Source organism: Lagopus leucura, unplaced genomic scaffold (genome assembly GCF_019238085.1).
Source record: "Lagopus leucura isolate 7727_CA_CO unplaced genomic scaffold, USGS_WTPT01 Super-Scaffold_100001, whole genome shotgun sequence".
In the NCBI taxonomy this organism is placed as follows: domain Eukaryota; kingdom Metazoa; phylum Chordata; class Aves; order Galliformes; family Phasianidae; genus Lagopus; species Lagopus leucura.
Genome location: NW_024962262.1, coordinates 78467700 through 78481246, shown reverse-complemented (window position 1 = coordinate 78481246; position 13547 = coordinate 78467700). Strand labels below are relative to the sequence as shown.

At 36.0% G+C, this 13547-nt stretch overlaps 1 protein-coding gene across 1 annotated transcript in view; it reads left to right on the top strand.

Annotated features, from left to right (window-relative positions):
* The window catches only part of NCAM2 (neural cell adhesion molecule 2), a 238819-nt gene that overhangs the window by 217318 nt on the left and 7954 nt on the right, over positions 1 to 13547 (top strand). The window contains exon 16 of the mRNA XM_042868461.1: positions 11301 to 11505. Within this exon, the coding sequence (XP_042724395.1) occupies positions 11301 to 11505 (205 nt within the window). The remainder of the gene's footprint in view (positions 1 to 11300; positions 11506 to 13547) is intronic.

The following is a 13547-nucleotide window of genomic DNA, read 5'->3' as shown; positions in this document are numbered from 1 at the left end:
AACAGAAAAACATCCTGCAAGTACATCTGTACTTACAATCAGAGAGCTGACATTTAGCAGATACGTAGAAATTAGATGCTGCTTACATTCCAAAGGAACAAAAAAAAAAAATCCCCGCTGAAGTCTGGCCTCATTATAAGTCTCTGAAAATCTCAGTCCAAACTGATCAAGAGAGAACTGTTTGATCTCCACTGGGTGTGCCTCAGCACAAGCTCATCATAATCTGCTGCAAGGAGCTCTTTCTCAGTTTGCAGAAGCACAGTGGTACAGACACTGTGGCTCCTTGTAAAACCAGGGCAGCAGCAAATCCTTTCAAGAGGCTGTTCTTTTCATTGTAAGGTAGGCAACAGATGATTTAAGGAAAATAACTTTCCTTTGCAGACACAATAGAGCACTCGCTAATGCATTGCTGAATAACAAAGAAAACCAAAATACGGATACCATCAAAACTAGTCAGTACCTGTCACTGGGTAACTAGAATGTCTAGAATAAATCTTAGATGATCTCTTAAAAGGAAAAGTAAAACATTCTCATTAAGGTTGCACAGTCAACACTCAACCCAATTATAATTTTGCCTTATTTTACAATATTTTCCTAATCTAAAACCTTTATGCTCTGCTACTGACTTTTACTATGTATACAAAAGATGTTATAAACCTTTCTGTGTTCTTGGTAAACATTTGAAATGTTCTTCACTGGTTAAAAATTTACCATTCTGCCATTTCATGCAGGAATACAAAATGGCAAGATGGGAATTAGGGCACAGAGAATGATGAGCTCTGCACTCTCCAAGCATAATTATGAAAGGGCTGATTAAATGCTGTAAAAAATTTTAGAAGCTGCATGTACACTGTGACTGAAAAGTTTTCTTTTATATTCAGCGTACCAGTGCCAGTGGGATAAAGAGACAGTTTTCGTTTTTCTAACTGATAGTAGATTTATCTTAATAATACATAATTTTTTGTAAAATGATAGAAAATGTTGGTCTACTGCAATTTATGCTCTTCTGCTTTATGCATTTTGTAATTATCAGGCATTGTGAATATTTAATTTTCTTTTGGCTCTACCCTTCCCAACTGAGTCCAAAGAGTATGAATTAAGTCAATTATTATAGGGACTTTGTTACAGGAGAGCCAGGCCAGTCTAAGCAATGTCTCTAAACTACTGTTAAGAGAAGGAAGAAGAAGAGGATAATATCCTTGGGTTGTTCATCTGTCTCCTGACATTAATAATTAACATAGTTCTGTTTGAATTTCATTTCAAAAAATCGTAATTCATTCTTTGAAAACAATGAGAACAAGATTATTTTGCAGTATTTTATACATTCTGTAGGAAGACACTGGAGATTTTAAAATCTTGTCTTCCTACAGACAAGAATAAGGAAAAGTGGAAAGAGACATTTGGAAATTAAAATATAATTGGTAGATAAAGACTGAATAGCTTTTAAATTGTAGTTTAGACTGTATTAAAATGATAAATATGTCTTCACAAATTGAATGTGATATTCTGCTGTCATTAGTACTTTAATGTTAGATTAGTAAATTTGTTCCTTTAAATATAGTAATTGTGAAGGAGATTTTAGATCTCATGATTGACAATGTAAAGTATTCCCATTTTTCAACATTGTCACATATTTTGAAATGCTAATATTCAACTGTCTGCAGGACTGAAGCGCTGAAATGTTCTGCACTGAACTTACAGCCTTAAATTTAAATTGATGGTGCAGAAAAGTAAAGAAGGATAATGATTATTCTTTAATATCTCTAAAGAACAGTATTTTTTAAATATTTTTGTTTACAACTTTTTGAGTCTAAGGCTGTTTTCTTTCCTAATCAGATTTTAGTTGTCTTCTTGCTTCCTGAGTTTGACAAGTTACAAAATAGTTTGATTTACCTAGCAGAACTTCAGATATGATCCTTTATTTTTTACAGTAGGGTTATTAGAAGATAAATTGCTGTGTCTAGATAAATAGGAAAACACTGCCCATAAAAACACATACTTCCCACATAATCCATATATTTATCAGGAATAAAGTATGTCTGTCCATATGATTTCACAGGATATACAAAGCATACCATCACTAAAGAACAAACTAACATTCCATTTAATGTTGTGATGGAAGTGCAGAGCCAAACAGTAATGTGAAAAGTATGTTCATGGAAAAATAGTTAGAATGAAAACAAATACACTAGTTTAATTAAAGATGTAAAAGTATGATCAATATTCAGTTAGATACATGGGCCTTGCTTAATTAGTTATAACATGGAAGCTTCTAGCACTAAATTCTATAGCTCCACTCAAATCTATATATAAATGTAAGATGAATGGATTAAGATTTCAGAAGAATTTTTATTAAAAAGATAACAGTGATGCATTTACAATTTGTGACTGGACTAATAGTCTCCAGTCTTCTATCTGTTGTTCATTATGTTGATGATTACCATTGCTCATTTCTTCAGGATTTTTAGGGAAAAGGGGAAAAACAAAGTTGTTGAACAGACAAATGTAGCTTCTAAAGTCTGTAACAGCATCACTGAAATCTGTGCTACATCCAGGGCTCTGTTGAGCTTCTCATGTTTTACTTCATCCATCGCATTTCTCCAGGCATATAAGGAATCTTCAGTTTTCCTTTGCTACGCACACAGTGGACGTAAAGTGTAAGTGATGGAACTTACAGGGAAAAGTCTGTTTGTTCTAATGCCAGTGGCAATCTAATATAGTCAACGATGTCAAATAGCAAACATAGAAAATCTGACAACTTTCCAGTTGAGAAACAGTACCTGTACGGAAGATGTATGTTTGAAAGATATGTTAATTATAAATGGTTAACAGGCACTAGGTCAAGCAGCTGAGGTAGGAATATCCATTTTGTTCATTTTCTGTATAAACTGACTGAAGTTCTCAGAAAAAGTTGTAATCACTCTTGTCTTTGTAATTACATTACTAAGTATGATACTGTTATTAAAGGTTCTGAATATTTATTATTTCATACCTGACATTTTGTAGAGGCAACTCCTAGTAAAAACGTCATTTTCATATAATTTTAATAACAATACATTTTAAGGGAGCTGTAATACAAGCAAAATAAATCCACTGAATGAATGTTTCCAAAAGAATTGCATTTAAAAATGCATACAGCATACCCCAAACTACTTCTCTGAAACATACTGCAAGCAGCGCTGTTTCTCTAAGTTTATTGTTTCAAAATCAACCTAAAAGGCAATTAGAAAAATCTAGATTTAAAATAGTTTAATTTGTACAGTGATTACATGGTTTCAGTTCATCACATTTGTGTTTCACTGCCACTTTGTTCACTGGTTTCTTTCATGCATGCAATGCCTGCTGTCATCTCTCTGCTTTGTCCCTGAAGAATGTCTGAATAGTGTCAATGTAATGTCCTTCAGCATATTTCCAGCACAGTGTCAAGAAATGTATGTAACTTTCTGTGTCTTTCATCTGTTATTCAAAGTTCACATTTTGTGCAGTTCTGTCTTCATTATTTTTTTTTTGTAATAAACAAAAATGACTTAAACCATTTCTATCTGTATTTTCTTTATTACTTAAAAATACTATTTTCCTTGAATTATCTATCTTTTAACTGGAGAGATTTTTTCGTATTGTGTCAATATTTACATCTTCACAGTAAACCTCAGTGTTTTATCTAATAGCAAATAGATCTTTTGAAAAAAATAAAAATCATTAAATTAAAATTCCCTGATTTTTGGTTTGGCTCATGCTAGATTGCTGCCATGATAGTCAACTAACAGAGCAAATTTGTGAAATATATGTATAAGTATACTGTCAGAGCATTTGAAGCACAGCTATTTAATCTGTCTTCTTGAAACAACTGTATCTCAAAAGGCAAGTGTTTTATGCTCAGAGAAATTGTAGTGGTGCACAGCACTTCCATGCTGTGTCAAAGTGCTGACATTTGCAGTTGTATCAGTGTAACTATTTCAAATGAAAACATGCATCGTATACTGCCAACTCGCATAATACTAAATTTATATTTTTATAGCTAATGCTATACAATAATTATGCACTTAAAATATTATTCCAAGTAATACTTCCAAGCTCAAAACTGCTGTGTTTGCATATACGTCTGTAATGAACTAAAAGAAAGTGCTGCCAGGCCTGAAATATTTTATCATTAAAAATACAGACCCAACACAGTTTGTCTCTTAGAGACCTCCTGACTATATTTCTCTGGTTACAGCTGTCATCCACCAAAAAGATGCAAAAATCTCTCAGGTCTCTGTGGTATATGCACATAATTTTGAATCCTTCCAATTCCAATTAGCACAATAAAAATAATTTCATCTTTTATGCACTGACAGTACTCAGAACACCCATAATTGTATGTTTTCAATACACACGTCAATCTTAATTAATCTTTACAGATTTTTAGAAATTCCTTTAAGAGATGTTCAGTAAATCTGTTGTCAGTTTGGATTGAGGAAACTGGGGCACAGTCATTTCTTCAAGGCCCTTTAATATCCTGAGCATGGAGCTGATGCCACAATCTCCACAAACTCAATGTCTTTGCACAGCTATTCACCACTCAATGTACCGGAAGGAAGACCAGGCTGTTTGTCCTCATTTTTAGGTGTTTTTTTAAAAGCAAAAAGTGATGCTTTCTCATACATGTGGAGTGCTGGGGCTTTCCTTTCCTTCCTTGTCTTTTTTTGCCTTGAAAAAACTGGGGAAAATGTATTGATTGGCTGGCTGAAGTGTGAAACAGATTGTCCTGGAAATGTATTTCTTCTCTTGGCCTTGTCTGGCTGCTGCTGCTGCTATAGGAAGAGTGGGGATTCCTTCCCTGTTTCCTCAAGGGTTGCCCAAGGAAGTAACCTATAGCAAAAAAAACAAAACAAACAAAAAAAAACCTGTGATTTAGTATAGTTGCAGAGCAACTATGCAACAAAAAGAGCTGTAGCTACCTTATAACTCTTTAGGTGTGCTAGAGATGCTTCTGAAGCTGCTTGAAGATCGATTGATGATACTAGGAGTAATTTTTAAAACTCTGCTTAAAAAATGTAATTGACAGCTCCAAAGAATAACTTCAGTTCCAAACCTAGAACTTTTTCTACTTAACATGGCTTTATTTCCGTTCCTTTCATATCCCTAATCAGACACAGACAAGACATCCTCGACAGGAACATTCAAGCTGTAATTTATACTACAACGCTTGTTTTATTTAGCTTTTTCAATTGCATCTCATTTAAGACACTTTTGTATGAAAAAAAATGAAAAAAAAAAAAAAAAGGCCATTAGAGTAATTGAGAATTTGAGTACTATTCAGTACCCAGAAAGAGCTATAAAAGAAATTTTCATCTGAAATGAAAAAAGTAATTTCAGAAAACTTGTTGGCTAGAAGATATCCGCGTAGTAAAGAAAAACTCCTTCACTTGAAGGAGTATCAGGAAAGGATAACATTTCTGATAAATAGAATTTTAGAAATGCTTCTTTGAGTAGCTCACATCTCTCAAGTCAGTAATGTTTCTGGCACAGCAGACTGCCTTCACTGTGTGTGCATCTTGTGCAGTCAGTTTAAAGCTCTGTAACTCCACTGTGGGCAGGCTTGGTGATGAGCCAACTGGTTGGTATCTTCAATGAAGATACATAATTTATGGCCACGAGAGTTGGAGTGATCCTTCACTCTTGCTAGTCAGTTACATCAGGATCAATAATAACGTCCCCTTATTTTCCACAGCTGTGTGTGTGTCAGGCGTGTCTGTCAGTGCTTGTTAGTGCTGTACAGAGCACATATTCTTGTGCGCTTGTACACTGCCCTGCAGCAGTATCTGTCGTAGGAGAAGTTGAAGGAAAAATCGCTACAGAAAAAAATGCATTGAGACTTGCTGTTTGATACTCCATAATTGTTGATTATGGAGTTATCATCTTTTTGTATTAAAGGATGAGATAGAAAAGATTCCTAATGACTGGAGTGGTCTCTTTTGCATCATACATTATCCCAGTAAATGTTCGCACAGCATCATAACAATTGTTTAAAAGTTGATACTGCAACTGTGTTGTATTTTTTATTTCTTCTGGAGGTAGATATGTAGCTGCCGGACACTTACTGACTCAACAGACAAGTTTTATTGCTTTAAATCACTGAGATCAGCACACTCAGCTTCAGCTCTGTCAGACGAATTATTGGAGCTTGTTTGGGCAGGAGAGCGGATTACTGGTTGGTTTCTCCTTTTTATTTCAGTAAGGCATAGGACTGCTCAGTAGTGGTTAGCTCTTGTACAAAGCTTAAGCGTTGTCTTTAGTCATCAAACTATTTTCTTGAGGGCTTTGCTACCAAAGCTCAGTACATGCTGCTCTCATGTACTACCCAGGATACAATTCACTCTGTGAGTGAATGTGGTTACGTGTTACTTGGGAGATTCGCTGGGTGTCACAGAGTCTTCGCATCCTGATCATCCTCACCAAAGGAATCACAGCACACATCACTCCCTTCACATATACCCAGGAGAACACTTTGACAGACAGCAAGCAAAGTGCTACTCTTGCGGTGTATCAATTTCCAGTACAAAAAAATGTGAGGAAGCGTTATATATTATTATATCATTTATAAAAGAGTCCTTTTTAGATTCTATAAATTGTTTTTTTTTTTTTTTTTTTTTTTTTTTTTTTTTTGTACAAATTCCAATGTACATATATATCCCCAGAGGAAAGAAGGAAGCATTTCAAAATATTTGAAAACAAATTAATAATTTCATTGATTAAAAGGAAGAACTGGCTTTTGTGTATTTTGTCATACACCGTCTTCAAGACACATTGTAGGGTATTTGCATACATTTTTATATCTGGACTGGGCCTGTATTTCAGATCCATGTTGTCTGTCTGGAATTTTGTAACATTTCCCATAAATTCTTTCATTGCTGCTGTTATTTTTGTCATGATGTACATGCTGTTTAGCTGTAGAAAAGAAAACTTGTACAGCTGTTAGACTTTTTGGTACAATGTTTGTTTGAGTGCCAATCAACAGATACTGACTTCTGAAATACGTTATTTTTTTAGAGGTTTTGAATAAGTGTCTGAATTTTAGAAGCTTTTGATTCCAAGAAATGTTCCAGATCTGATAAAAATTAAAGACAACATTCATAGTGCAGAAATAGCTATCGTGGATGGACAACCTATGTCTTGGCAAGCTTAGGGCAGTTCAAGAGGATGACAAGCCGGATCAAGGTTTTTTCCTCCCACTACCCAGTGCAGCACTTCAGGTTCCTCCTCTAGCTTATGATTTTTGACTGCTGCAGCTGAAAAGAAGTTCCAACTTTAGCTTCAAACCTGTCTGAAAGAAAGGATGATGGTTCAAGTATAATACCCCATAATGCACACACATGGACACCCATTCAAATGTATCTGTCAGATACTACCCTGTGAGGTTACTGAAGTATTTTATATAATTGCTTTTTCTTTTCCTTAAAAATGTAAATGGCCATAAAAGTTAAGGACTAAGTGGAATCATCTCTTTTCTTTAATTATGTGTCCACCGCTAATGAGGAGAAGGGAATAAAGGAACAAAAAGGCACTCCATTAAATGTTTTCCAACAAAACTTAGAATCGCTGAATGACTGAAAATGTGAGGGACCTCTGGAGAGGTCCTCCTCTTGTCTAACTCCCCTGTTCAAACAGGATATTTCATACTTCACTGGCAATTATTTTATTTATTATTTATTATTTATTTATTATTGCACAAGCAGTTCAACATATACGTTGTGATTCTGTACAAGTACAGAAAACTTCTGTCATGTCAAAGGATCTATGTAACATGAGGGTGAGTGTATGAATGTTGTGTATGAAGTTCCAGTCTTTTTGTGCAGAAGCAATATGAAGTGTACCATGCTCGTATAGTCTGTAGACATTTTGGTGATTATTCTCACTTCAGACCTGCTTCCACTTAATGTATCTGATCTAAACCCCCAAAAAGAATTCACTCTGAATTTAAATCTGTACGCCCATAAAATTTGCCTTTCCAGTTATTTCTCTTCACTGGGAAATTCTGCTCCACTTGCCAAAGTTCTTCATTGGTATTTCCTGTTATTTAGATGACTATTTAAAAAAAAAAGTTCAGTTATGTTTTTGAAAATTAAAATTACATTTTATAGAATAAAGGAGACCTTGAAAATTGCCAGTAGTTTCCATGGCATTTATAGAAACTTCCTTAATTTTTTTTTGTACATTTCTAAAAAGTTTTATTTCTGTAAGTATTCATTGATAAATTTGAGGGAGCAGAGAGTGAAGTGGCTCTGCTTAAAGTTGGCATTTTTCTTCATTATCATGACAAGGTATATTGTATTATTTATGCCACATTTTATATAATAAAAATCACATTGTCTTGAATCTAGCATAATTTTAATGAAGGTTAATGAAATCTCCTCCAGAACTTTGAACTTAAAATTGTTTTTTTTTCAATCATTATTTATAGTCTTGTTAGACTACTCGGACAAGTAGACAATAAACCTTGCAAAACAAACAAAAAAAAAGATCATCTTCACTCACATAGCATTGAATTTGTATGGTTTAAAATAAGTGTATTTTCAACTAGAAGAAGAATGTACCTAATATACAAATACCTTTTTGTGCTATGGCACAAAATGGAGCTGGTATTTTGACTCCATTTGGACCTCAAAGCCCACCCAGCCCAACCCCTGCCAAAGGCAGGGCTGCCCCCACCAGCTCAGCTGCCCAGGGCCCCATCCAACCTGGCCTTGAGTGCCTCCAGGGATGGGGCACCACAGCTTCTCCGGGCAGCTGTGCCAGCACCTCACTGCTCTCTGAGTCAAAAATCTATTATCTAATCAAAATCTCTCCTCTTTCAGTTTATAACTTAAGTCCTTTTCTTATCACTGTCAGTAAAGAAAAAAAAAAAAAAAAAAAAAACAGTCTAAAAAGCCCCTCTTTACCTTTCCTGTAAACCTCCCTGAGTTATTTGGAAGGTCGCTATAAGGTCTTCTCAGAGCTTTCTCATCTGCAGTCTGAACAAAGTCTTTCTTCCTAGGAGAAGTGTCCAGCCCTTTGGTCATCTTCATGGCCTTCCTCTGGACTCGTTCCAACAACTCCACATCTTTTGTGTGCTAGGAGTTCCGGACCTGGAGGCAGTACTCCAGGTCTTTCATCAGCCAACACCCCCTAGTCTTTCTCCTCAGGGCTGTTCTCAGTTCATTCCCCACCTTGCTTGTACTTGTGCGTGGGATTTCCCTGACCCAGTGGCAGGAGCTTGCACTTGGGCTTGTTGAGCTTCATGAAGTTCACACAGACCCACTTCTCAAGCCTGTCTAAGTCCCTCTGTGTAGCATCCCTTCCTTCTGTTGCATCAGCTGCGCTACTCAGCTTTGTGTCGTCTGCACACTTGCTGAGGGTGCACTCAATCCCACTCTCTGTGTCACCATCAAACATATTAAATAACATCAGTATCAGTATCCTCAAGGAACACCCCCTTTATTCATCTCCTCATGGACACTGAGCCATTGACAGCAACTCAGAGTGCAACCAGTTAAATGGGTGGATATATGAATACAGTAAGTTTTAGAAGATGTATAACAAATTAGACTTGTAGTATTTAACTATGTGTGAAATGTCAACTTTCAATGCATAAATGAAACAACCTTTCATTGCTACACCATCATTTTGCTTATTTGAAACTTTTCCTTTGCATTTTTAAAAAGGAAGAATAAATTTGAAGTAATATCTGCCTACCTGGTGATCCAATCACCCAATTAAATGTATATATTCAGTGTTGGCTTATTACATGATACCACGATACCATTCTGAAGAGCAGTTCTGTAATAAAACAGCTGATACAGTAGACAATGAAACAGATTGCATAAAAAATAAAATTCTCTCCTCCAATTGGAAAAAAGTTTTTAATTTTCCATTTAAGTATCAAATAGACCAAAAAAGCATGTATTTCTATTAGTATGAACTGATGTAGAAGTTATTAAAAACATTATTTTTAAATTGTGTTTGAAAAGGTAAATACACATTTTCTTAAAAATTAGCTGAGCAAAAATTATGAAAGTTTAAAATATTTTCTTAATTTTCATATTTGCAGTATATTGTAAAAGTGGGAGAAAGATGATAGCAGTTACCTTGTTAAAACATTTATATTAATAAATCACATTGTTTATGTTTTTATGTCTGTCAGCTGAAACAGTACTTATGTACTCTGCTGTGAAAAAATCTTGCTCTTATTTTTGGAACAGGCATAGACAGCTGCAAATGGAAATGTACCACTGCACTGCTGACTCATACTCCCAAACACGTGGCAAAACTAAGCAAGGAATGCTGATGCACTACACCAGCGTGCAAAGTAAAAGTTTCCCTCACCAGTGGTATTGGCTCAGGACATACCACCACACCTGCAATGGTCACTAGCCAACTCCTGAGCTAGAGTGATACCTTCTTGAACTAGGCTGGCCCATGAACCATTACTGAGTTCTGGTTTTTTCCCTTGAGTTACTGATCAGATGCAATTCCTCGCCTTCATAGCAGTCATCTGAATTCATAAAGCAGTATTTGTTCCTTCAGAGTCACGGTATTGAAAACTATAGCATTATTGTCTACTACAGAAATATCATTTGAGACAAAATTAGATAAGCAGCTTTAAAAGTACAACTACAGAAAGCAGCATCAGATGTGGAATATATTTATTCTGAAACGTGTGACAGTATTTCAAGGTTCAAAACTATACAAGATGAGGTCCTGACCAGACAGTCATTTAATAATACAACTAGTTTTCTTCATGTTAATTTATTTGGCAGTTTGTCTGTTTGCAGACTATTACCTTGAAAAAAAATGTTCTCTGACTTCTTCATTCTGCTGTAATTTAAAAAAGTGACCTTTACAAGAAATTGTTTTACCACTCTTTAGTAATTCTCCTTAGCACCAATGCTAATTAATTACATTTGAAATGTGGAAGGTGACAACTTACATCAACTGTTATTATTTAAAATGTACAGTATTTTTCTTAGGATCCATTCTGATATATTTGGTTTTGAAATGTTAAAAGTATCATATTGTTTATTATTGAATAATGTGATTTATGCTCTGTGACCATACTGGATTTTCAGCAGTGGGAGAATGTTATGTAGAAAAGATGGCTCTTGGATTTTTTAACTGTGTTGTATATGCACTTAATTTCCAGTACTGCTTCTTTCCTTTAGTTTCTGAATGGTATATTTGTAAACATCCTTTAGCCTCCCGATCTGTGACTTAAAAACTTCAGAAAATTTTATTCTTCAGGATTAATTTTGTTAATGAATTCAAATTTTCTTTCTTTCAAGACACTCTTTTTAATGGTCTTGGACTTCGTGCTGTTATTGGCCTGGGAGTGGCGGCCCTTTTGTTAATCCTTGTTGTGACTGATGTCAGCTGCTTCTTTGTACGACAATGTGGATTGCTAATGTGCATCACCAGGAGGATTTGTGGGAAAAAGAGTGGTTCAAGTGGAAAAAGTAAAGAACTGGAAGAAGGAAAGGCTGCCTACTTGTGAGTATTATTTATATATTATAGAAACATAATTAAAAGAAAAACCTTGCTGTTCAACTTGAACATTTTGCAGATTGATAAAGGGACTGTTACAAAAGATTACAATTACTTGGAAAACTGTTCTCGTGGAGCTCTTAGAGCAGGTCCAGAGGAGGGTCACTAAGATGACCAGAGGGCTGGAGCACCTCTCCTATGAGGAAAGGTTGAGGAAACTAGGACTGTTCAGCTTGGAGAAGAGAAGGCCCCAAGGAGACCTTATTATGGCCTTCCAATACTTGAGGGGAGAATATAAACAGGAGAGGGAATGTCTGTTTATGAGGGTGGACAGCGATAGGACAAGGGGGAATGGTCTTAAACTGAGACAGGGGAGGTTTAGGTTAGATATGAGGAGGAAGTTTTTCACACAGAGGGTGGTGACGCACTGGAACAGGTTGCCCAAGGAGGCTGTGGATGCCCCATCCCTGGAGGCATTCAAGTCCAGGCTGGATGTGGCTCTGGGCAGCCTGGTCTGGTGACTGGTGACCCTGCACATAGCAGGGGGGTTGAAACTACATGATCTTTGAGGTTCTTTTCAATCCAGGACATTCTGTGATTCTATGATTTGTGGACAACTGTTTTCTTAAAGGAGAAACAAAGACAAAAAAGAGGAGCGTGGACCATGCTTCACTTTAAGACAGCCATCTTATGCCACTTGTGCTACTCTATTAGAAGAAAAATTCAATAATAGATCAGTGTAGGCACATTTCTGCACTGCTACAAATTCATCTTGGAGCTGCTAATACCCAAAAACTTAGCCTGTGGTTGTGGCAGTGCCAGTAGATTTGAAAATAAAAGCACATAGCTTTGTGGAAAATACGTGAAAAAGTTTCTCAAATATAGCTATTACTAGAAAATCTTGGGTTTTGCCCATAGAGTTTTGGAATTACAAGTATTGTTTACTTTTAAAAATAGAAGTTCTGAGATGGATGTGGTTGAACTGTTTGTGAGTAAGATTGTTCTTCATGGCAATAGTTAATGCTTGCTAAAAATAAAGGAGAAAGAGCAATCCTGTTTCTCAAATATACTTAATGTAGAGGCTAGATAAATGGGAATGAAATGGTCATTTATGTGCAAGTTTCCTTAAATGATAAAAGCAGATGGTGAAATCTCTGGAGAAACAAGTTCAGTTATTGATTGCATAAAATAAGTTCTTTAAAGAACCAGTGTTCACAGGGTTTCCAAAAGATGAGACAGAGAGAGGATTACTTCTCATCCCTTGTTTTAGGTGGTTCCATTTATTTATTTAATGTGGCAGCTTCATTTTCTTGTCATATGCTTCATATGCTCATCTAAAAGATTTATTTTTTTTTAATGTACGATGTAATATCAGTGACAAGCTGTATTTTGTGGCATAAATAGCATTTACAAATACAGCTCCTATGCGGTGCGGCTCTCCCAGGATTCAGAACATGCACTTCATTCCTCTGCACCTTCCCAGAACCCATCGAACCCATCTTTGCCAGATGCAGATCGGAGAGCAGATACGTTGGCCCTTATTATTCATAGCTACACTGGAGTTCTCTGTTGCCAGTGCTGGAAGTGTAAAAGTCTCTTTTATCGTTTTATTTCTGGCTATTGGAATTCAGACACTGTGCCTTTGTGAGGTAACCTGATTGATTTCTTGGTGGGGTTCTCAACCCTTTTTGAAACAGCTGCACAGAACCAAAACAATCATAAGCAGGCACGCAGTATTTACATCAAGTAATGTTTCTGAATAAAAGAAGTTATACCTTAAACCAGATATTTCCTAATTCTTGACAGGTTACAGTCATAGAAAGTATAACACAGTTTTTCTATTGCGTGAAGCCAGCGTGTCCTGTTCAATAGAGTCAGCATTTACAGCTTCTGGCTGAGATTCAGCTGTCATTTCCTATTGAGCACAGCACTTCAGTTTGTGTTTTAATTTCATTTTCAAGAAGTAACCACGTATGAATTGGTGTACAGACCCCTTCTGAATGGGAAGACCTCAGGGAGCTGCAGCTCTAAATGTCATTTGACAGCAG